We start from the raw sequence: 22,512 nt of genomic DNA, 5'->3' as shown, positions 1-22,512 counted from the left end.
CTTCTCTAATTAGCCTAACTTCAGCACCAATGTACTGTCCATCTCCACGGTGACGGCATCATGTAAATTATTTGAACATGGCTTATCTACAGTATAGGCCAGCCTTTCTCAAACTGCTTTGTGCCAGGGACAGTCCAGAGGTGTCAAGGTGTTTTCAACCGCCAGTCTGTTGCGATATTTAGATGTTGTTGCAGCAAGAGAGGAGAAACTGGTCTCACATAAGTAGGTAGAATGAATGGGGATTAACGTCTTCACTGCCATCTCGCAGAGTTGCTGGTATTCTCCGCTACTGAACAGCTAGAATGTGGATCGGCGCATCTCATTAAAACAAGTGTGCAGGCCTTGGTCACAGGACAGCTCCAATAGGGCCTGAATACTTTCCGAATGCACTGTATGCTGCAGACCAGCAAGCATTCCTCAACAGATTGGTGTCGGTCCACGGACCGGGGTTTGAGAAGGGCTTTTATAGGCTATGGATAATTTTATTGAGACCACACTAGGCGCACTTAATATTGCACGCCCAGCAGAGAATCAGGGATTAGGGGCATCACCAAGCACACATGAGACAATAAGCAACTAATTATCAAACCCTGACCAATATGACGTTTCATTCATTACAAATTACATGATGCGCCTCTAGACTAAAAAAATAAATACTAAACCCTCCCTGTCTGAAATTGAAAAAGCATGAAACTCCCCCATTTTCCTCCAGCTAACTATTGTGTACATTTTGACCTCTCCTAAAATATATTTGTAATATTATGCACCTCAAAAGGCATCAATGATATCAACAAGTAGGCCTACAGATTATCTGGAGATGGAGAGAAGTGTGAGAGCCAACACAGTAACTCAAGCACAGCCTGCAGACTCCCTGCTAGGATTCACTTTAGTCTGAGAGCGCAAGTCTATTTCTGGAACCCAGCTCTGAAATAGCCGCCAAGGGCTGCAAGCACTCAACTGGAGTACCAGATAGGAGCATGGAGAGCACAACTTTTATCAAGCAGCCTACTGTGCAACTTTCCACTAAGTCATAATCTACAAGGTGGGCTTGTTTGTACACTACATGGCTAAAAGTATGTGGACACCTGCTCATCGAACATCTCATTCCAAAATCATGGGCAGTTGGTCTCCCCTTTGCTGCTACAACAGCCTCCACTCTTCTGGGAAGGCTTTCCACTATGTTGGAACATTGCTGCGGGGACTTGCTTCCATTCAGCCACTAGAGCATTAGTGAGGTCAGGCATGGATCTCGCTTTGGACCTTGCTTTGTGCAAAGGGGCATTGTCATGCTGAAACAGGAAAGGGCCTTCTCCAAACTGTAGCCACAAAGTTGGAAGGACAGAATATAGAATGTCTAGAATGTCATCGTATGCTGTAACGTTCAGATTTCCCTTCACTAGAACTAAGGTGCCTAGCCCGAACCATGAAAAACAGCCCCAGACAATTATTCCTCCCCCAATAAACTTTACAGTTGGCACTATGCATTCGGGCAGGTAGCATTCTTCTGGCATCCTCCAAACCCAGATTCATAATTCAGACTGCCAGAAGCTGAAGCGGGGTTCATCACTCTAGAGAACGCGTTTCCACTGCTCCAGAGTCCAATGACGGATAGCTTTACACCAGTCCAGCCAATGCTTGGCATTGCACATGGTGATCTTAGGCTTGTGTGTGACTGCTCGTCCATAGAAACCCATTTCATGAAGCTCCCGACGAACAGTTCTTGTGCTGACGTTGCTTCCAGAGACAGTTTGGAACTCAATAGTGTTGCAATCGAGGACAAGTGCTACGCGCTTCAGTACTCGGCAGTCCCGTTCTGTGAGCTTGTGTGGTCTACCACTTCACGGTTAAGCCGTTGTTGCTCCTAGATGTTTCCACTTCACAATAACAGCACTTACAGTTGGCATGGGCAGCTCTAGCAGGGCAGACATTTGACGAACTGACTTGTTGAAAAGGTGGCATCTTATGACTGTGCCACGTTGAAGGTTGAGCTCTTCAGTAAGGCTAATCTACTGCCACTGTTTGTCTATGGAGATTGCCTGGCTGTGTGCCCGATTTTATACACCTGTCAGCAACAGGTGTGGCTGAAATAGCCCCTTGGGATAACTTAAAATTGAAGGGGAAAGCCTAAAATATTTGAGGGTAGACGGGGAAATGTATCCTTGAAATCAAGAGGGTGAATGTAGAACCATAATTAAAATATTTATACAAATATTTGCTAAGACCACATTATTACATATCTGCACTACAATGATATATTATAAAACGGGTTGTTTGATCCTGGATACAGATTGGGCAAGCAGAGTTCCAAGCCGTGCTGTATTGGCCATCACAGACACACCTGCTAACAGTTCCATCTGAAAAAGGAACTTGTCAAGAAAACAACACGAAGAGCAAAGTCTTACTGATGCAGCTCCCATTGAGGCCACTAGCACTCCAGGAAGTGCCAGAGACCATCTCAGAAGCTACAGTTGTGGCAGCTACAAAAGGAAGAGGAAAGGCGCCCCAAAAGGGAAAAGCTGTATCTCAGGAAATTGACATTGAGCCAGCTACTGAATCAGAGCAGCCGAGAAAGCCCCACAGAGGGAGAGCGGCAAGAAAATAGAGCTTAGGCCTTCATAGATTTGTTTGTATGCTTGCTAATGTATGATTGCTCAACTTATTATTATTATTTTTTTTACTTCTCTGGTGTTATAGCTAAGCAAGCCCCGGGGGGGGGGTGTGGTATATAGCCAATATACCATGGCTAAGGGCTGTTCTTACATACGACGCAACACGGAGTGCCTGGATACAGCTCTTAGTCATGCTATATTGGACATATGTCAAAACCCCCCGAGGTGCCTTATTGCTATTATAAACTGGTTACCAACGTAATTAGAGCAGGAAAAATAAATGTTTTGTCATACCCCTGGTATACAGTCTGATATACGGCTGTCAGTCAATCAGCATTCAAGGCTTGAACCACCCAGTTTATAATAACATATACAGTGCATTCGGAAAGTATTCAGGCCCCTTGACTTTTTCCACATTTTCTTACGTTACTGCCTTATTCTAAAATGGATCAAATATATTTTTTCCCCTCATCAATCTACACACAATACCCCATAATGACAAAGCAAAAACAGTTTTTTTAGAATTGTTTGCAAATGTATTAAAAGTAAAATACCTTATTTATATACATGTAAGTGTAACGGCTGTTGGAAGGAGAAGGTGAGGTCCAAGGTGCAGCGTGGTACGTGTTCATCCTTTTATTAATGGAACTGAACACTGATTAACAAAACAACAACGAGAACAACTAAAACAGTTCTGTCTGGTGCAGACACAAAAACAGAAAGCAACTACCCACACCCATAGTGGGAAAACAGGCTGCCTAAGTATGGTTCTCAATCAGAGACAACGATAACCAGCTGCCTCTGATTGGGAACCATACCAGGCCTAAACATAGAAACACAACACCTAGACATACAACATAGAATACCCACCCACATCACACCCTGACCAAAAAATAGAAACATACAAAGCAATCTAGGGTCAGGGCGTGACAGTGATCATTCACTAAACCCTAAACCTCAACTAAAACGTGTAATAAATAATGTGGAAATTGAGCAAGTTGAGGTGACTAAACTGCCTGGAGTAAAGCTGGATTGTAAACTGTCATGGTCAAAACATACTGACACAACAGTATCAAAGATGGGGAGAAGTATGTCCATTATAAGGTGCTGCTCTACCTTCTTAACAGCACTATCAACAAGGCAGGTCCTACAGGCCCTAGTTTTGTTGAACCTGGACTGCTGTTCAGTCATGTGGTCAGGTGCCACAAAAAATGACTTTTCAATTGGTTCAGAAAAGGGCAGCACGGCTGGCCCTTGGATGTACACAGAGAACTAATATAAATAATATGCATGTCAATCTCTCCTGGCTCAAAGTGGAGGAGAGATTGACTTCATCACTGCTTTTATTTATGAGAGGTATTGACATGTTGAATGCACCGAGCTCTCTGTTTGAACTACTGGCACACAGCTCAGACACCCATGCATACCCCACAAGACATACCACAAGAGGTCTCTTCACAGTCCCCAAGTCCAGAACAGACTATGGAAGGTGCACAGTACTACATACATGGGACTCTATTCCACATCAAGTAACTCATACAAGCAGTAAAATTAGATTTAAAGAACAGATTAAAAAAACACCTTATGGAACAGCGGGGATTGTGAAGCAACACAAACATAGGTACAGACACATGCATATATACACACATGATAGCATGTGCACTATACACAGCTCATGGGGATCCATAATAAATACAAATACCAAAACAACCAGATTTAAACTCCTACTGTCAGTTTCTGCATGAGTAAACTTCAGTCCTATTTGTATCACATTGCCTCTGATCAAATCTATCTGAGGGGAAATCTTAGATGTAATGTTGAGATAATGGATCTGGCTCATCAGAGACCTGCTGTGGGTTTTGATGAAGAGACATGTTGACCGGCTGGTGAACAGTAAGGAAGTGCTTATTCTCTCACCTACACTATCTGGGTCCTGCTTTTCTCCTGCTGTCTTTTATATTAGCAATTAAAACCTAATTAAAATCAACAGAAGGCGTGGAGGGGGGTGCTGCTGGACATGAGTTAAAAATTGCCTTAAGCATTTTGTACTTACTAGAATTCAGGCCAAGTTGTGTTAGTGTGTTAGTGTATACTGCTGGTGGTTAATTACACCAGTTGACAGACAGAATGGGTTGATTCATCCCCATTCTCTCCTCTAAATCTCCTCTTCCAGGAGCCTGGTTGCTGCGCACTTACAGGTCAATGCCATTGAACCTGAAACAATAAACTTATTGAAAGGAGTTTCTGAGGGGAACATGAATAAGGTTTTTGAACAACATCATCAAATGAATGATCTATGTACACTGAGTGTACAAAACATTAGGAACATGTTCCTAATATTGAGTTGCATCACCTTTTGCCATCAGAACAGCTTCAATTTGTCAGGGCATGGACTCTACAAGGTGTCGAAAGCGTTCCTCAGGGATGCTGGCTCATGTTGACTCCGATGCTTCCAATGCTCCAATGCTTCCCACAAGTTGGCCGACAGTGGATCTCTATACTGATTATCTCATTTTTTCTCAACCCACAGATTCTCATTGAGATCTGGTGACTGGGCAGGCCACTGCAGTAAGCAGAATTCACCATAATGTTCACGGAACCATTCCTGTCTAATCCTAACCTTGTGACATGGGGCATTATCCTACTGAAAGAATACATTTGCAGATGGATACATTGCTCTCATGAAGGAATGCATCTAAATGGCACTGAGTTTCAGATATCCTGTGGCATTCAAATGTTGCTCCACTTTTATCAAGGTGCCCAATGTGTGCAATGGAAACTACCCCACACCATCACACCACCAACACTAGCCTGAAATGTTGACACGCGGCATAATGGATGCATGTACTCATGTGGTTTTCTCCATACCCTAGTCCTCCCATCAGCGTGAAACAGCAGGAACCAGGATTCATCAGACCAGACAATGTTTTTGCAATTTTCCAGTGTCCAGTGTTTTCATTCCTTAGCCCACTGCAATTGCAGTTTCTTGTTTTTTGCTGAAAGAAGTTGAACTCTGTGAGGTCGTCAGCTGCCATACCCCATTCATGTCAAGGTACGATGAGTTGTACATTCTTTTATGGGTCTTTGGGCACTATTGTTGTACTGGACTGTCAGTTGACTAACTGTAGCCAGTCTGTTGCGCTGCACAATTTGTCAGCCTTCTTTGTCCTCTTTCATCAATTACAATTTTTTTACCATTGGCCTGCTGTTGGCTTGATGTCCTTTGGGTGGTGGACCATTCTTGATACACACGGGAAGCTGTTGAGCGTGAAAAACCCAGCAGTGTTGCAGTTCTTGACACACTCAAACCGGTGCGCCTGGCACCTACTTCTATACCTCATTCAAAGGCAATTAAATATTTTGTCTTGCCCATTCATCAATAGCTGTCACCTGGATTCACCTGGTCAGTATACGTCATGGAAAGAGCAGGTGTTCCTAATGTTTCTAAACTCAGTGTATATGACAAACAAAAAATAACAGTGATTTACAAAACAGTTGGTTGCGAAACACTTCAACAGAACAAATAAAGCATTGAAAAAACATTTTCCTCAATACAGTATTCATCACGGTAGCCATGTTCAGAGACCTCGCTCCTGTCACGTGGACAGAACATGACACATTATTAGTATCACAGCATGCAGCAGGTTACATGGGAAAAGAATAGACGTTGTCGTACAAACAGAGTTCTTGTCACTGATTACAGAGATCAAAGGGATCAAAGGCAGTGAGAGGGCCAGGTTTCCTGGCACAAGGGAGCCGAGGGGAGTTGCTACAGTATGTAAATAATACCTCAATTCACTGGAGCTGTATCATAGGGGTGGGATGGTGTTTTTGGCACCTGTGCAGTGATGAAAACTCAAATTTCCATTCTGTCTTAAAAAGCCAAATCAGTGCTCCAAACCTGACTATACTATATTATTCTCTGAAAACTTTGGTAAGAGAAGAAACTATATTCATGCATATGTATAAGTCATAATATAATACATTATTTAAAACGTTCATATCATGCAGGATTAGCTGACCTTTAGCAACAAAATGGTATAAAATTGAAAATCCAAGCTTTAATTTAATTAGAGCTGTATGTGAAATAATGGTATTAAACCTGGGGGGAAAAGAGACTGATTTAAGCACCTCTTTTGCAGCCGCTTTAACCTGGCACACATCAAAAACGCAGCAATGTTTTTCTCCTTGAGTAATTATTCAGTTCAAATAGCATATATTTCCTCCCGGCGGAGGGAAGTTATTCTGAACGGATGTTGCAGCAGCATAATGGACCTCAGATGGCTGTTTCCTTGACAACGCGAGGAGGGTGTGTAGAGAGAGAGGTATAAAAGCACATGCAGCTCCTCGCTGAGGCTCACTCTGAGGTAAATACACTCACTGTCAACACAGAGGGGGCCCTGATTCACTCTCCCTTTCTATCTCAGAACACAGTCTGAGGCTCACCTCCAGAAGTTACCGTCAAGCATGATGAGACCTAAAGATCTGCGTCAGGGCTCTGGCACCAAGACCTTCCTGGACGCCATGCACGATGGCAAAGTGCACCTGGCGCGCTTCGTCCTGGATGCGCTGGACAACCGCATAATCAACTCCAAGACGGAAAATGGCCGTACCCCTTTGATGTTCGCCGTTTGCCTGCAGGACCCCGGGGGTAGGGCCAAGTTTACCCGCCTGCTGCTGGAAAAAGGGGCCGACGTGAATTGCCAGGATGAGCACGGGCGTACCTCCTTGAGCCTGGCCTGTGAGCTGGGCCACCTGGACGTGGTCAAACTCCTGGTGCAGTTCAACGCCGACCCTGATGTATCTGACGCCTGGGGGAACAGCGCCCTGATGTACGCAGCCTACACCGGCCATAGCCCCGTGTTGGATTTCCTGGTCAGGGCTTTCAAAAGAATGGGCCTGAGACTGGACCGCACCAATCAGGCTGGCCACTCTGCCATCCAGGTGGCCAACTTCTTTGGGCATGACCACTGTGTCCAGGCCCTGAACTCTGGGAGGAGGGGGGTAGTGTCAGATGACCCACTAGGGGAGGTCGGATTTGGGATGGAGGCCGGGACAGAGCGGCAGAAGCCCAACAAGCTCCCCAGGCAGGTTCTGGAGAGGTTCTCTAAACAGTTCCAGAGTCAGGATGAAGACCATCTGCCTGGCGTGTTCCAGAGACAGCTGAGGGTCGGGGACAGTAACAAACTGTGGGCGCGCATCAGATGCCAGAATCAGTCTCTAGATAGAAATCACCTTGAGCGGGCCCTGTCAGAAGAAGAACAGGATGACATATTCACAGCCAAACAGATACAGAACCATAAGCTACGGGACATGAGGGGGGTTAAAACACTGAGCCATCACCCATCGCCATGCCAGAAAGATGTCAACAGACACAGAGGAATGAAACAGGAGGAGCCAGAGAGTATTCCACTCTGGGACAAAGCAAAGCCATTTAACCTGGACCTCCTGAGCAGCAGAAAGCAGTCCTATCAGGGTGATGTGTGTGACATGAGCCTATCAGGCAGGAAATTAAAGAGAGCCTCGCTGCAGGACGAGAGATCCCTGATAGCAAAGATTGAATGTCAAAAGAGCACCTGGGAGGTGACAAACGACACTGACAAATCCGTCACGGCACCAAAAGCACTTTTAATCGGTATAAATAAATCTCAGAGAGCACCCGAGGATACCATCAGGGCGCCAAAAAATGATAATAATGACGTCGCTCAATCAAGCAGGAGAGGGAGTCAGAAGCGTGGCAGCCTCCCGCCGAACGGGCGACTCAACAAACTCCTCTTCCACAGAGCAGAGATGGAGCCGGAGAAGATTCCTGTCCGTCCACCGGGGTTCACCGGGCTGGGGACCAGATTACTGCGGCGATTCACCGCCCCCGAGTTCATGAGACTGGTAATTGACTGTTCCTCCGGTTCCTCACAGGGCAGAGGGAGGATGTCCCGGTCCGAGACTTTTCCCTTTTCACACACGCACCAGAGAGTTAACAGTCAGCCAAGCGTGGACAGCATTAGCGGGGTGAAGTGTGAATTTGAGAGCACTTCCCAAGTTGTCTCCCTGGAGTAACAGGGAAACCAATTGTTCAATTTGAAGAATTAGGAGAAGTCGATTTGATAAAGCACTTTAGATTCCACATGTTCAAGCAGTGTGGTACATTATCTCCTTTATTCTTAGATTGTAAAATAACGATAATCCTATAGCTCTATCGTGTTTCTTCAGGCTAATGAACATAGCCCATTGCTTTGTCTGTCGATTCAGTCATGTGCTATATGCATCAATCGTAATGATGGCAGTGTTGCTTTTATTTGTCAAAAATAATGTTATATTATACTATTATACTATGGAATATGTAGCCTATATTCTAGGTAAGCCTGTCATGTATAATTATTTACAATGAATCATGATGTTAATATGCACAAGCTATGCTATGTGACTTGTCATATATTTATTAAAATATTTAAAAAATGTGACAGAATTCTAATTTCTGCATTTGATATGATGCATGTATGTGAGAGAGAGAGCTGGGAGAGAGAGAGATACAACTGTGTGAAAGGGGGCATTAAACATCAAACTGAATTGGAACAAAATAACAGTGCTTAGATTATCAAGATCAAGAGTCAATATGCATTATTTATTGATTTTTAGAAAATGTAAATAATGTATAATTCTCTTTTTCATGAATGTCCTACATAGAAATACAAATACATTAAATATGTTGTGTCACTGGTAAGAATACAAAGACAATGTGCAATGTGCTCTCAGCTGGTGGACGTTCTTCACATGCCAAACCTGTGTGCTTTATCTATTCAAACCAATGAAAATACTGCAAACACACACACACACACACACACACACACACACACACACACACACACACATGTTCAGTAGCAACACACACATCCTGTAGTTTCAAAAGTCAGTCACCACACAGTGGAAGAGATGTTTGAGGCAATACTAACACAGCGTCCAAGCGTAAACACACACACTTTCAAAATTAAGTCAAATTCATCCCATATAACTAACTATACAATGGCTCTGCAAGTCCTAATATACAGTATCTGTATTTACATTATTTGTTCAACCGCTACATTTCAAGTTGATAATCTAAAATTTTAACTTATTTGCAATTTCACATCTTAGGCTACAAACAGTTCACAACCCTTTTCAGAAAAGCAAAATATAATAAATATTAAAAGAAATATGATTCATTGAGCCCAATAAAAACAAACAGCCAACCCATCTACACATTTGTCATGGTGATGTTGGAGGATGTCTCTCATGTCATCTCTCAGTAGCATGTTTTAACCATTCCGATCAGGCCAGGTGTGCCTTCATTTGGCCATGAAAATTGTTCACTGACAAGGTGCAAGGTTTCACTGAACTTCAGTCAGTGTCCCATATGGTTGTAGAGGTATGTAACATCACGCTTCTCTCAAAGTCATGAGCTACCACAGCTTGAGCCTATAGCACAAGCTGAAAATACACAACTAATATCCAAACACTCCGATGGGAAACTGCTCAATTACGGTAAAGGTTCACAATATGCTACAGTTTCCAGTTCCCTTGGATTTCAAGTTTTATATAATGCACCAATGCTAGATTGGTGTTATGTCGAGAGGAATTCCATTGGATGTTGTCTATCACAGGTAGGCCCAGACGTTATTGAGATGAGTGAGGAATACTGTTTGTTTGCATGCTGCCGTAACACTACGCCAACTCACTGCTAAAGTGCTTCTTAGATTTGCAGGCCCAGGCTGTGTCACTGTCTACCAAGCCTGCCGGCCTGCTGCCATGAGCTCTGTAGCAGCACCAGGCTCTCTGGTGCTGCTCCCTCCCTGGGATGGTTGCTGACTGGGTTGGGCCTGGGCAGGTCACACTCAGGGTACAGTAGTAATCAGAGATCAGGGTCCATGAAGGGGGGGAGAATCAGCAGCGGGACATGCGCTTGCGGTACTGTTCCACCAGGGGCACCAGGCACTGCGGGGAGCCGCTCTGTAGGAGGAAGGGGTGTTCTAGCAGGTCTGTGGCGCTGGCACGCTCCACTGGGTCTCGGATCAACATACGGTCTAGGAAGTTCTTCAACACCGGGGAGACCTACACAAAGTGTGAAGTCCAAGTTAATTCAGCAGACATGTTGAAATAGAGAAAAGGTGTTATCTCTCCGTGTATGTATTCTTTTATTTTTTAAATATTTTTTTACCCCCCTTTTTCATAATTTCGTGATTACGATCTTGTCTCATGACTGCAACTCCCTAACGAGCTCGGTAGAGGTGAAGGTCAAGTCATGCGTCCTCCAAAACATGACCCGCCAAACCGCACTTCTTAACACCCGCTCGCTTAACCCGGAAGCCAGCTGCACCAATGTGTCGGAGGTAACACTGTTCAATTGACCACCAAAGTCAGCCTGCAGGCGCCCGGCCCGCCACAAGGAGTTGCTAGAGCGCGATGAGCCAAATGAAGCCCCCCCGGCCAAACCCTCCCCTAACCCGGACGCGCCCTATGGGACTCCCGGTCATGGCCGGTAATGACACAGCCCCAGACTCGGGAGGCCCTCTATGTATGTATTCTGTTTCACCTCTGACCTGTGTTGCGTTCCGTACAGTGGGAGCTGGCTCATCCCTCAGTCTTCTCATGGCTGCAACAGGGGTCTCACTGAAGTAAGGGGGCTCTCCATCCACCATCTCAACTACCATGATACCAAGAGACCACACATCTACCTGGCAGACACAACAAACCAGTATATATTCACCTTCAGTCAGTGTTGACATGCACATGAATACTGGACATCATGAGTATTTGTTTGGATACAGCTAGTATGTCATTAGTATGCAGTAATATACATGTACAGTTTGTTAGGATACACATTTTTTTGAATATCTTCTTTCTCACCTCAGTGCTGTATGGTGATTTAGAGATGACCTCCGGAGCCATCCAGTAGGGTGTTCCCACTAAAGACTTCCTTTTGGGGATGTCTTTACTGATCTGAGCACAGAACCCAAAGTCGGACAGCTTGATCTATACAGGGACATTAAAATTAAATTATAAACAGATGTGTTTTTCTCAACTGAATTAAAAATACTTATGAGAGAGAGACTTACCCTCCCATCCAGTGTTAGCAGTATGGAATCACTCTTGATGTCCCTGTGGATAACCCCCTGGGAGTGAAGGTAGGCCAGGGCTTGCAGCACAGCCTCACAGACTGTGGCTATCTGCTCCTCACTCAGCCTGCATAGGAGAGTGACACTGATATATCAAATCAAACTTTATTTGTCACATGCGCCAAATACAACAAGTGTATACCTTACTGTGAAATGCTTACTTACAAGCCCTTAACCAACAGTGCAGTTCAAGAAGAGTTGAGAAAATATTTACCAAATAGACAAAAGTAAAAAATAATAATAAAAAGTAACACAATAACAATAACGAGGCTATTTACAGGGGGTACCGGTACCAAGTCAGTGTGCGGGTGTACAGGTTAGTTGAGGTAATTTGTACATGTAGGTAGGGGTGAAGTGACTATGCATAGATAATAAACAGCAAGTAGCAGCAGTGTACAAAGGGGGGGGGGGGGGGGGGGGGTCAATGTAAATAGTCCAGTGACAATTTTATGAATTGTTCAGCAGTCTTATGGCTTGGGGGTAGAAGCTGTTGAGGAGCCTTTGGTCCTAGACTTGGCGATTCCGCTACTGCCTGCTGTGCGGTAGCAGTCACACTTGGGTGACTGGAGTCTCTAACAATTTAATGGGCTTTCCTCTGACACCGCCTATTATATAGGTCCTGGATGGCAGGAAGCTTGGCCCCAGTGATGTACTGGGCCGTACGCACTACCCTCTGTAGCGTCTTACGGTCAGATGCCGAGCAGTTGCCACACCAGGTTGTGATGCAACCGGTCAGGATGCTCTCGATGGTGCAGCTGTAGAACCTTTTGAGGATCTGGAGACCCATGCCAAATCTTTTCAGTCTCCTGAGGGGTAAAAGGTTTTGTCGTACCCTCTTCCCGACTGTCTTGGTATGTTTGGACCATGATAGTTTGTTGGTGATGTGGACACCAAGGAACTTGAAACTCTTGACCCGCTCCACTACAGCCCCATCGATGTTAATGGGGCCTGTTCGGCCCACCTTTTCCTGTAGACCATGATCAGCTCCTTTGTCTTGCTCACATTGAGGGAGAGGTTGTTGTCCTGGCACCACACTGCCAGGTCTCTGACCTCCCTATAGGCCGTCTCGTCGTTGTCGGTGATCAGGCCTACCACTGTTGTGTCGTCAGCAAACTTAATGATGGTGTTGGAGTCGTGTTTGGCCACGCAGTTGTGGGTGAACAGGGAGTACAGGAGGGGACTAAGTACACACCCCTGAGGGGCCCCAGTACTAAGGATCAGCGTGGCAGACGTGTTATTGCCTACTCTTACCACCTGGGGGCGGCCCGTCAGGAAGTCCAGGATCCAGTTGCAGAGGGAGGTGTTTAGTCCCAGAGTCCTTAGCTTAGTGATGAGCTTCGTGGGCACTATGGTGTTGAACACTGAGCTGTAATCAATGAACAGCATTCTCACATAGATATTCCTTTTGTCCAGGTGGGAAAGGGCAGTGTGGAGTGCGATTGAGATTGCGTCATCTGTGGATCAATTGGGGCGGTATGCGAATTGGAGTGGGTTTAGGGTGTCCGGGAGAATGCTGTTGATGTGAGCCATGACCAGCCTTTCAAAGCACTTCATGGCTACCGATGTGAGTGTTACGGGGCGGTAATCATTTAGGCAGGTTACCTTCGCTTCCTTGGGCACAGGGACTATGGTGGTCTGCTTGAAACATGTAGATATTGCAGACTCGGTCAGAGAGAGTTTTAAAATATCAGTGAAGACACTTGACAGTTGGTCCACGCATACTTTGAGTACATGTCCTGGTAATCCGTTTGGCCCAGCGGCTTTGTGAATGTAGACCTGTTTAAACCTTTTGTTAACATCGGCTACCGAGAGCGTTATCACACAGTCATCAAGAAAAGCTGGTGCTCCCGTGCATGCTTCAGTGTTGCTTGCCTCGAAGCGAGCATAAAAGGCATTTAGCTCGTCTGGTAGGCTCACGTCACTGGACAGCTCACGGCTGGGTTTCCCTTTGTAGTACGTAATAGTTTTCAAACCATGCCACATCCGATGTGTGTCAGAGCAGCTGTAGTAGGTTTCTATCTTAATCCTGTATCCTGCTTTGCTTGTTCGATGGTTTGTCTGAGGACATAGCACGATTTCTTATAAGCGTTCAGATTAGTCTTCCGCTCCTTGAAAGTGGCATCTCTAGCCGTTAGCTCGACGCGGATGTGGCCTGTAATCCATGGCTTCTTGTTGGGATATGTATGTACGGTCACTATGGGGCTATGGGGAGGACATCGTCAATGCACTTATTGATGAAGCCGATGACAGAGGTGGTGTACTCCTCAATACCATTGGATGAATCCCGGAACATATTCCAGTCTGTGCTAGCAAAGCAGTCCTGTAATGTAATATCCGCGTCATCTGACCACTTCCGTATTGAGCGAGTCACTGGTACTTCCTGCTTTAGTTTTAGCTTGTAAGCAGGAATAAGGAGGATAGAATTATGGTCAGATTTGCCAAATGGAGGGCAGGGGATAGCTTTGTATGCATCTCTGTGTGTGGAGTAAAGGTGGTTTAGGATTTTTTTCCCCTCTGGTTGCACATGTGACATGCTGGTAAACATTTATTTAAGTTTATCTGCATTAAAGTCCCAGGCCACTAGGAGTGCTGTTTCTGGGTGAGCATTTTCTTATTTGCTTATGGCCTTATAGAGTTGGTTGAGAGCAGTCTTAGTGCCAGATTTGTTCTGTGGTGGTAAATAGACGGCTACCAATAATATAGATGAGAACTCTCCTGGTAGATAGTGTGGTCTACAGCTTATCAGAAGGTACTCTACCTCAGGCGAGCAATACCTCAAGGCTTCTTTAACATTAGACATCGCACACCAGCTGATATTAACAAATAGACACACACCCCCATCCCTCGTTTTACCAGACTGTTCTGTTCTGTTCTGCCGGTGCATGGAAAATCCCGCCTGCTCTATATTATTCATATCGTCGTTCAGCCACATCTCGGTGACACATAAGATATTACAGTTTTTAATGTCTCGTCAATTTTATTTTCCAATGACTGCACGTTAGCAAGAAGAATGGATAGTAGTGGGAGTTTACTCGCTCGCCTATGGATTCTCAGAAGGATGCCCGATCTGCGGCCCCTTTTCCTGCATCTTTTCTTAAAGCAAATGAAAGGGATCTGGGCCTGTTCCAGTGAAAGCAGTATATCCTTGTGGATAGGGTTCTACATGGAGCCCAAAACGGTTCTACGTGGAACCATCAAGGTTTCTTTAAAATGTTATCCTATGGGGACAGTCGAAGAACCCTATTAGGTTCTAGATGTAACCTTTTTTTCGAAGAGTGTAGTGGTGGTTCAGACAACTACATACATTCACTGTATCTCGTGTTTGCATCATGAAAATATAGCCTAGCTGATTTTGAACACTGAAGAACTGTGCTACAGAAACACCCCAGAAAATAGTTTTTTTGTTTGTTGTTCTGGCTAATAGCTTTATTGATTGTTTAAAAAACGTATTTGGGGTTGGATTGGAGTATGAAGGAGGTATAATTGAGCAAATCTTGGGTTCTGCTGACAAAAACTGAAAATGACAGTCAATGTGATCTGGCCCATTTTTATATGTCAGTTAGAAATGCACTCAGTCCCCATGTCTCTAGGCTCTGAGGTATACTCCTGTCTCTGTATTGTGAATGAGCCAACTTTCAGTTTGGAATTAAAATACATTGACAGGTAGAGTTCAAATTCACTGACAATTCCTTGTGTCTAATATCGAGTGGGCCATTTTCTTGCTTTTGTTTATGCATTTCTAGAGTATCTGATATACAGTACTGAACAGGATGAGAGCATAGATAAAATTGTGTTTTGGGACTAAATTAATTTCACCACATTTCATTTGAACACACACAAATCGAATTATGTTATCGGATTATATTTTCCCATAGGAGGACAGTGTTTTGCTAAAGTGGCAGTGAAAATGGGAGTGACTGTGCGTAGTTGCCTGTCCTCTCAACTAATTAGTACCACACTACCCCTTAATGGTGAAAATAGGTACTGAAGACATAACAAGAATTTTGCTTCATCCTTCTGTCACACATGTCCTTGAAGTCTTGTCTCTTAAAAATGCCTATATTTGACATTATATTGACCCCTCAATACAATTTTCCCCCTGTATGACAGCAGTTATTTCTGGCTGTGTAGGTCAAGTCTGTGCAATGTCTCCATACCTGGTCTCAGACACGATGTTGGTTAGTGCTCCACCCTGTAGGTACTCCATAATGACCCAGAGCTCCTCCTCCACCAGGGCACTTTTAAACATCTCCACCACATTCCTGTGCTGGTAGTCCCTCATGATCACCACCTGGACAAACACATACAGTTGATAACAGAGGTGTCATGTAACGTACCTGATGATTTCAAGAGGGTACTCATGGGAAAAAAAAGGTTATTTGGGTATTATTGTCTGGGAAACAGTTTTTATTTTCTTATTTTTTTATTTTACCTTTATTTAACCAGGTAGGCCAGTTGAGAACAAGTTCTCATTTACAACTGCGACCTGGCCAAGATAAAGCAAAGCAGTGCAACACAAACAACAACACAGAGTTACACATGGAATAAACAAACGTACAGTCAATAACACAATAGAAAAAAGTCTATATAGTGTGCAAATGGGGTGAGAAGGTAGGCAATAAATAGGTCATAGTAGCGAAGTAATTACAATTTAGCAAATTAACACTGGAGTGATAGATGTGCAGATGATGATGGGCTAGTAGAAATACTGGTGTGCAAAAGAGCAAAAACGTAAATGAAAACAATATGGGGATGAGGTAGGTAGATTGGATGGGCTATTTACAGATGGGCTGTGTACAGCTGCAGCGATCGGTTAGCTGCTCAGATAGCTGATGTTTAAAGTTAGTGAGGGAGATATAAGTCTCCAACTTCAGCGATTTTTGCAATACGTTCCAGTCATTGGCAGCAGAGAACTGTAAGGAAAGGAGGCAAAAGGGGGTGTTGGCTTTGGGGATCACCCGTGAGATATATCTGCTGGAGCGCGTGCTATGAGTGGGTGTTGTTATTGTGACCAGTGAGCTGATATAAGGCGGAGATTTACCTAGCAAAGACTTATAGATGACCTGGAGCCAGTGGGTCTGGCGACGAATAGGAAGCAAAGGCCAGCCGACGAGAGCATACTGGTCGCAGTGGTGGGTGGTATATGGGGCTTTGGTGACAAAACGGATGGCACTGTAATAGACTACGTCCAGTTTGCTGAGTAGAGTGTTGGAGGCTATTTTGTAAATGACATCGCCAAAGTCAAGGATCGGTAGGATAGTCAGTTTTACGAGGGTATGTTTGGCAGCGTGAGTGAAGAAGGCTTTGTTGCAAAATAAGAAGCCAATTCTGGATTTAATTTTGGATTGGAGATGTTTAATATGAGTCTGGAAGGAGAGTTTACAGTCTAGCCAGACACCTAGGTATTTGTAGTTGTCCACATATTCTAAGTCAGAACCGTCCAGAGTAGTGATGCTAGTCGGGCGGGCAGGTGCGGGCAGTGATCGGTTGAAAAGCATACATTTAGTTTTACTAGCATTTAAGAGCAGTTGGAGGCCACGGAAGGAGTGTTGTATGGCATTGAATCTCGTTTGGAGGTTTGTTAACACAGTGTCCAAAGAAGTGCCAGATGTATACAGAATGGTGTCGTCTGCGTAGAGGTGGATCAGGGAATCACCAGCAGCAAGAGCGACATCGTTGATGTATACAGAGAAAAGAGTCAGCCCGAGAATTGAACCCTGTGGTACCCTCATAGAGACAGAATTCCGAACAACAGGTCCTCCAATTTGACACACTGAACTCTATCTGAGAAGTAGTTGGTGAACCAGGCAAGCTAGTCATTTGAGAAACCAAGGCTGTTGAGTCTGCCGATAAGAATGCGGTGATTGACAGAGTCGAAAGCCTTGGCCAGGTCGATGAAGACGGCTGCACAGTACTGTCTTTTATCGATGGCGGTTGTGATATTGTTTAATACCTTGAGCGTGTCTGAGGTACACCCGTGACCGGCTTGGAAAACGGATTGCACAGATGAGAAGGTACGGTGGGATTCTAAATGGTCAGTGATCTTGAGAGGAGAGAGGTTGAGCAGACTGGTAATAGGGGTTGCAACAATGGCGGCGGATAATTTTTAGAAAGAGAGGGTCCAGATTGTCTAGCCCAGCTGATTTGTACGGGTCCAGGTAGAGAAATGCTTATTGAAATTCTCGGTTATCATGGATTCATCGGTGGTGACAGTATCGGTAGCGTCAGTGCAGTGGGCAGCTGGGAGGAGGTGCTCTTATTCTCCATGGACTTTACAGTGTACCAAAACAGTGACTTCGTGTTATCTATCTCTACGCTAGAACTAGATGGATCTAAGGGGGCATTTGACCCAGCAGTTTCAATGTATTTTGTTTGACAATTTAAAATGCATTAAACATGTTAAACCCGGCAACAAATAAATAACATCTGGGCTCTGTTATGTGATGTATCCCAGCATGATTTGTTGGTGATTCGGGGTGGTGTTTTGAGGGGGGTCATTGAGGATAGTGTTGACTGGAGGTCGTCATACCTCGTTGAAAAGCAGCTCTCTACGTTGTTGTCTCCGCAGGTCCATCATCTTCACGGCCACCTGCCTGCCGCTGTGTTTCTCCCGAGCGATACACACCACCCCTGTGGACCCTTCTCCAATCTTTACAAAGTTCTCCAGGTACGACCGAGGGTCTCCCTTGTCCACCACCATGTTCAGGGCAGCCTTAAACTGTTTATGGGTCACCTTGGGGGGGTCTGGTGGCGGCCTCTGTGGGTGCTGAGGGGGTCTGAAGGCAGGAGAACATGTGCCTGGGGGGCTGGTGGCCAGGGAGCCGGTGGGGGAAGGCCGGAGCTGGGATGGGCTGTCCTGTCCGGGGAAGGGAGCATTAGGGCAGCCTGAGTGTCTCAGAAAGGGGTCAGGGCCGTTGGGTCTCAGGCCCATGTTGGGAGACAGTCCCAGGGTGTAGCTGGCTGAGGAGCGTACCGTCCTGTGGGGTCTGATGCCACTCATGAAGGGACTACTGGTGGTGCTTGGTAGGAAGCCTGACTGGTGGTGCCTCAGAGCCGACTCTGCCTGGACAATAACAAAAAGAGAGAGAGAGAGAGAGAGAGAGAGAGAGAGAGAGAGAGAGAGAGAGGTAGAGTTGGCTGTCTTCCCAGGGTCCCTGGCTTGCTTTATTACTGGATGTAAATCACAGTGCTTCACTCTCACACTATGCATGGACTTCACCTGGTGCGCTCCCTGCTAAAACGTTGCCATAGGTACCTCAATGTACCCTTGAGATTATGCCAAACATAGCATCTCTCAATGTTTACAAGCACATCGAAGCAATCAAGTCACAAATCATATTTTATCATCCCGAAAGAAACAACAGCATTAATTGAGCAATCAACTGTAGAATGCAGGAATGCAGGCTGCTATGTTTTACCTAAAAAAAAACAGTTTAAGAAGTAACTCGCTGGCCATATTATGGAAAATTATGTATAGCTCTCCGCCATCGGACTCTGGAGCAGTGAAAACGCGTTCTCTGGAGTGTTGAATCACGCTTCACCATCTGACAGTCAAATGGACGAATCTGGGTTTTACAGATGCCAGGAGAACGCTACCTGCCCCAATGCATAGTGCATAGTGTAAAGTTTGGTGGAGGAAGAATAATGGTCTGGGACTGTTTTTCATGGTTCGGGCTAAGCCCCTTAGTTCCAGTGAAGGGAAATCTTAACGCTACAGCAGACAATGACATTCTAAACGATTCTGTGCTTCCAACTTTGTGGCAACAGTTTGGGGAAGTCCCTTTCCTATTTCAGCATGACAATGCCCCATGCACAAAGCGAGGTCCATACAGAAATGGTTTGTCGAGATTGGGGTGGAAGAACTTGACTGGCCTGCGCAGAACCCTGACCTCAACCCCATCAAACACCTTTGGGATGAATTGGAACGCCGACTGCGAGCCAGGCCTAATTGCAGAACATTAGTGCTCAACGTTAATAATGCTGTTGTGGCTGAATGGAAGCAAGTACCCGAAGCAAGTGGAAAGCCTTCCCAGAAGAGTGGAGGCTGTTATAGCAGCAAACGGGCTGGCCTATAACAATGTCCATCTAAAATATAGATGAGAGATTATGATTAAGTGATCTGCTCACCTTCAGGTCGTAGGAGGAGTATGGTGTGCCAGGGCTGTTGTGGGAGTGGATGTAGAGGTTGGTGCTGTACTCCGGAGGGGGGCGACCCCCATGGTCGGTATGCTGGACAGCCATGGCTGGGCTGTAGAAGAACGAGATAGGCCTCTGTTTTTGTGGCATAACCCTGGGCACCTGGAAGTCTCTCTTAACCATCAGTGTCTCTGTGGGGCTACCCACCTCACAGCTGATATAAGCCCCCTTAATAGGCACTTGCATTGGCTGGGATGGAGCCAGGGGTCCCTCCAGACAGCTGATGCTCACTTCATAGGTGGACTTGGCCCTGGGGAGAACGCCGTTCGGCTGTAGGGTAATACTCGTCCCACTCTCACTGTGGATGTTATGAGCCCTGTCTCTCCACTGCTGCTGCTCCAGCTCATCTTCTCCCAGGTCTTCATACTGGTAGGTGTCCCCCTCCTTCACCTCCCCCAGCCTGCCCAGGGACTGGGCCCTTTTCCTGGCCGAAGGGCTGCTCTTCCTCAGGGAGTTGGAGCTGGTCACCGACAACCTGCTCATGTCGGAGATCATGGTTGAGATGTAGTCTCCATGACCGATCATACTCCCACGCACGATGGTCTGAAAGGAAAGCAGTAATGTTCAGCCAACCTGGAATGATTGTAACATACTGCACACAGGCACTTCTATTTTGCAATGTGGCTTGTATAAAAACTGTAATGACGGATAGATTCTTTCTGAAGAGTGAAATCTCAAGCAGCAAACATCGCAGTGGCGTAGAAAAAGAGCATCACCTTGCCCTGACAAAACAAGATGACACAGACTTAAAACATGTGTTGGGCCTTCCAGTTGAACCTATTAGAGAAAGGCCAATTTGCTGATTACTCAATCTCTGGTTAAAGTAAAGTTTTGTTCATCATCACGAGAGTCTCCTATGTTTGTCTGTCTTTGGAATGGTGCTCTGGTCAGCTCTCACAGCTGCACAGGTAGCCAAACTAATTCACAGAATTGTGAATTATTGTACAAATGTCTCAAATGTAATAATTATTTTTGTAACCTCTCCAACCTTTGCCTCTGCCGTAAACGCTACATTATTTACATACAGAACACAAGTCTCCCCTGTACTACCAATTCAATCCTGATGATCCTGTTAAAACCATGACCTTGCTTCACTGGGATTTTGAAATGCAAAACTGAAATTTATCCAATGGTGGTAATGAAAGTGTTTTGTGTTTTTGTAAGGGGCATATCGGCATGAGTATTCAGCCTAGTGCAGAAATCCTTAGATTTGCAGGCTTTTTTGCTCACTGGCATTTCCACTGCTGTACGTGCACTTTCTATCCCTCAGCCATGGATCGTTATTATTTTCCTGCATGGAGTAATAAATCTTGGAGTCTTCAAGGAGTCGCGTAGTACAGTCAATGTACACAGCAGGGTCATTAGCTGAGCCCCGTGATAGATAAGAAAGCAATATGACAGGGAGAACAGCAAGTGCTGGCAACCACACTGCCATCGCTGGACTAGGGAAACTTTAGACGACAAAAGCAGGGTAACTCTGCTGAAGATCTAAAGGGGGCGTTATAGCCTGATAAAAACACTTGTGATGGAGGGTTTTGAGGCTTACTAAAACTGGAAAAATCTCAGAAATAAAATCCTATACATTCTCAGCTCTTTTTGTCTGTTAGATAATACGTTCAGAGAAAAAAAAACCTGTGCAAACAGGAAAGTGAGCTGAGAATAAGGTCCAGTACCTTCTTTGGCTTGAGCTCCACGGAGGTGATCCTGGAGGGGTCCATCATAGGCTTGGGCCTACGGAGGTTCTCTATCAGACTGTGCCATTGGGTCGGCAGGCCCACAAAGCAGCACCGCTTGGCGTCAAACGAGGTGTGCACCCGGTGCTCAAAGTTCTTTGGTGTTGAGATCTCTGGCCTCTTCTTTTTCTTCTTACGAAACATTGTCAGGTCCAGAAGACTGACAGCTTGCCAAATTTAAGACGGCCCTGCATAGACAAGAAATAGACACATTCGATACATTATTTTTCTAAATTAGCAGCTACTGTTGTTACCATTGATAAAGTCACTTACAGCTTATTTAATCTATGAACAGTCAATTATCCATCAATGTGTACATTGAAGTTACTATAACAACATCAGACACTTCCATTAGAAAACGAAATACAAGTGAATAAACTCCAATCTGTCTGTCTAAAAAATATTCTCTCCGTGATATGTCCATCTTCCAGACTGGCTTTCTGTCTGTCATTTGCTTTTGTGCCTTATAACCTGTCTTAGGGGGACAAGTTTGTAAGCCTGTGTGTAATGAAGGGTATCTATTAAGGCTTATTCATTCTCTGTGCCCTTTTACTGACGAGCACACAGTCGACCTGGCCAGAGCCCACAGGCTTTCAGTGCATTAGAGGGAGGAAAACATAAATAGTCCACCCACCATAACCCCTAACGTTCCTATGCTGGAGTCTACCACCATAACCCCTAACGTTCCTATGCTGGAGTCTACCACCATAACCCCTAACGTTCCTATGCTGGAGTCTACCACCATAACCCCTAACGTTCCTATGCTGGAGTCTACCCACCATAACCCCTAACGTTCCTATGCTGGAGTCTACAACCATAACCCCT

General features: G+C 45.2%; 2 protein-coding genes across 2 annotated transcripts; one reads left to right on the top strand and one right to left on the bottom strand.

Annotated features, from left to right (window-relative positions):
• The first annotated feature begins 7,076 nt into the window (after positions 1-7,076).
• Positions 7,077-9,061, top strand: LOC139374285 (uncharacterized). Its single transcript, XM_071115320.1, has one exon. It carries the CDS (start codon positions 7,077-7,079, stop codon positions 8,664-8,666), a length of 1,590 nt encoding a protein of 529 aa, XP_070971421.1. The 3' UTR covers positions 8,667-9,061.
• A 1,465-nt stretch (positions 9,062-10,526) lies between these two features.
• LOC139374284 (serine/threonine-protein kinase PAK 6-like) lies at positions 10,527-21,831 on the bottom strand. Its single transcript, XM_071115319.1, has 8 exons — positions 21,628-21,831; positions 19,886-20,497; positions 18,288-18,821; positions 15,916-16,049; positions 11,699-11,825; positions 11,490-11,615; positions 11,183-11,317; positions 10,527-10,694 (listed from the first exon to the last, which is right to left on the bottom strand). Exons 1-8 carry the CDS (start codon positions 21,829-21,831, stop codon positions 10,527-10,529), a joined length of 2,040 nt encoding a protein of 679 aa, XP_070971420.1.
• Positions 21,832-22,512: the final 681 nt, after the last annotated feature.

Source organism: Oncorhynchus clarkii, chromosome 19, assembly GCF_045791955.1.
Source record: "Oncorhynchus clarkii lewisi isolate Uvic-CL-2024 chromosome 19, UVic_Ocla_1.0, whole genome shotgun sequence".
Taxonomy (NCBI): Eukaryota; Metazoa; Chordata; class Actinopteri; order Salmoniformes; family Salmonidae; genus Oncorhynchus; species Oncorhynchus clarkii.
The sequence above is the reverse complement of the archived record's forward strand: the minus strand, read 5'-3'. Positions and strand labels throughout refer to the sequence as shown.

What these genes read in the sequence shown, in the direction of transcription:
- LOC139374284 (XM_071115319.1), bottom strand. Translation starts at nt 21,831, where the DNA reads ATGTTTCGTAAGAAGAAAAAGAAGAGGCCAGAGATCTCAACACCAAAG. An exon ending in TGGAGCTCAAGCCAAAGAAG is followed by an intron (nt 20,498 to 21,627) that starts GTACTGGACCTT and finishes CTTTCCTTTCAG; the next exon opens with ACCATCGTGCGTGGGAGTAT. An exon ending in TGCTAACACTGGATGGGAGG is followed by an intron (nt 11,616 to 11,698) that starts GTAAGTCTCTCT and finishes GTCCCTGTATAG; the next exon opens with ATCAAGCTGTCCGACTTTGG.
- LOC139374285 (XM_071115320.1), top strand. Translation starts at nt 7,077, where the DNA reads ATGATGAGACCTAAAGATCTGCGTCAGGGCTCTGGCACCAAGACCTTC.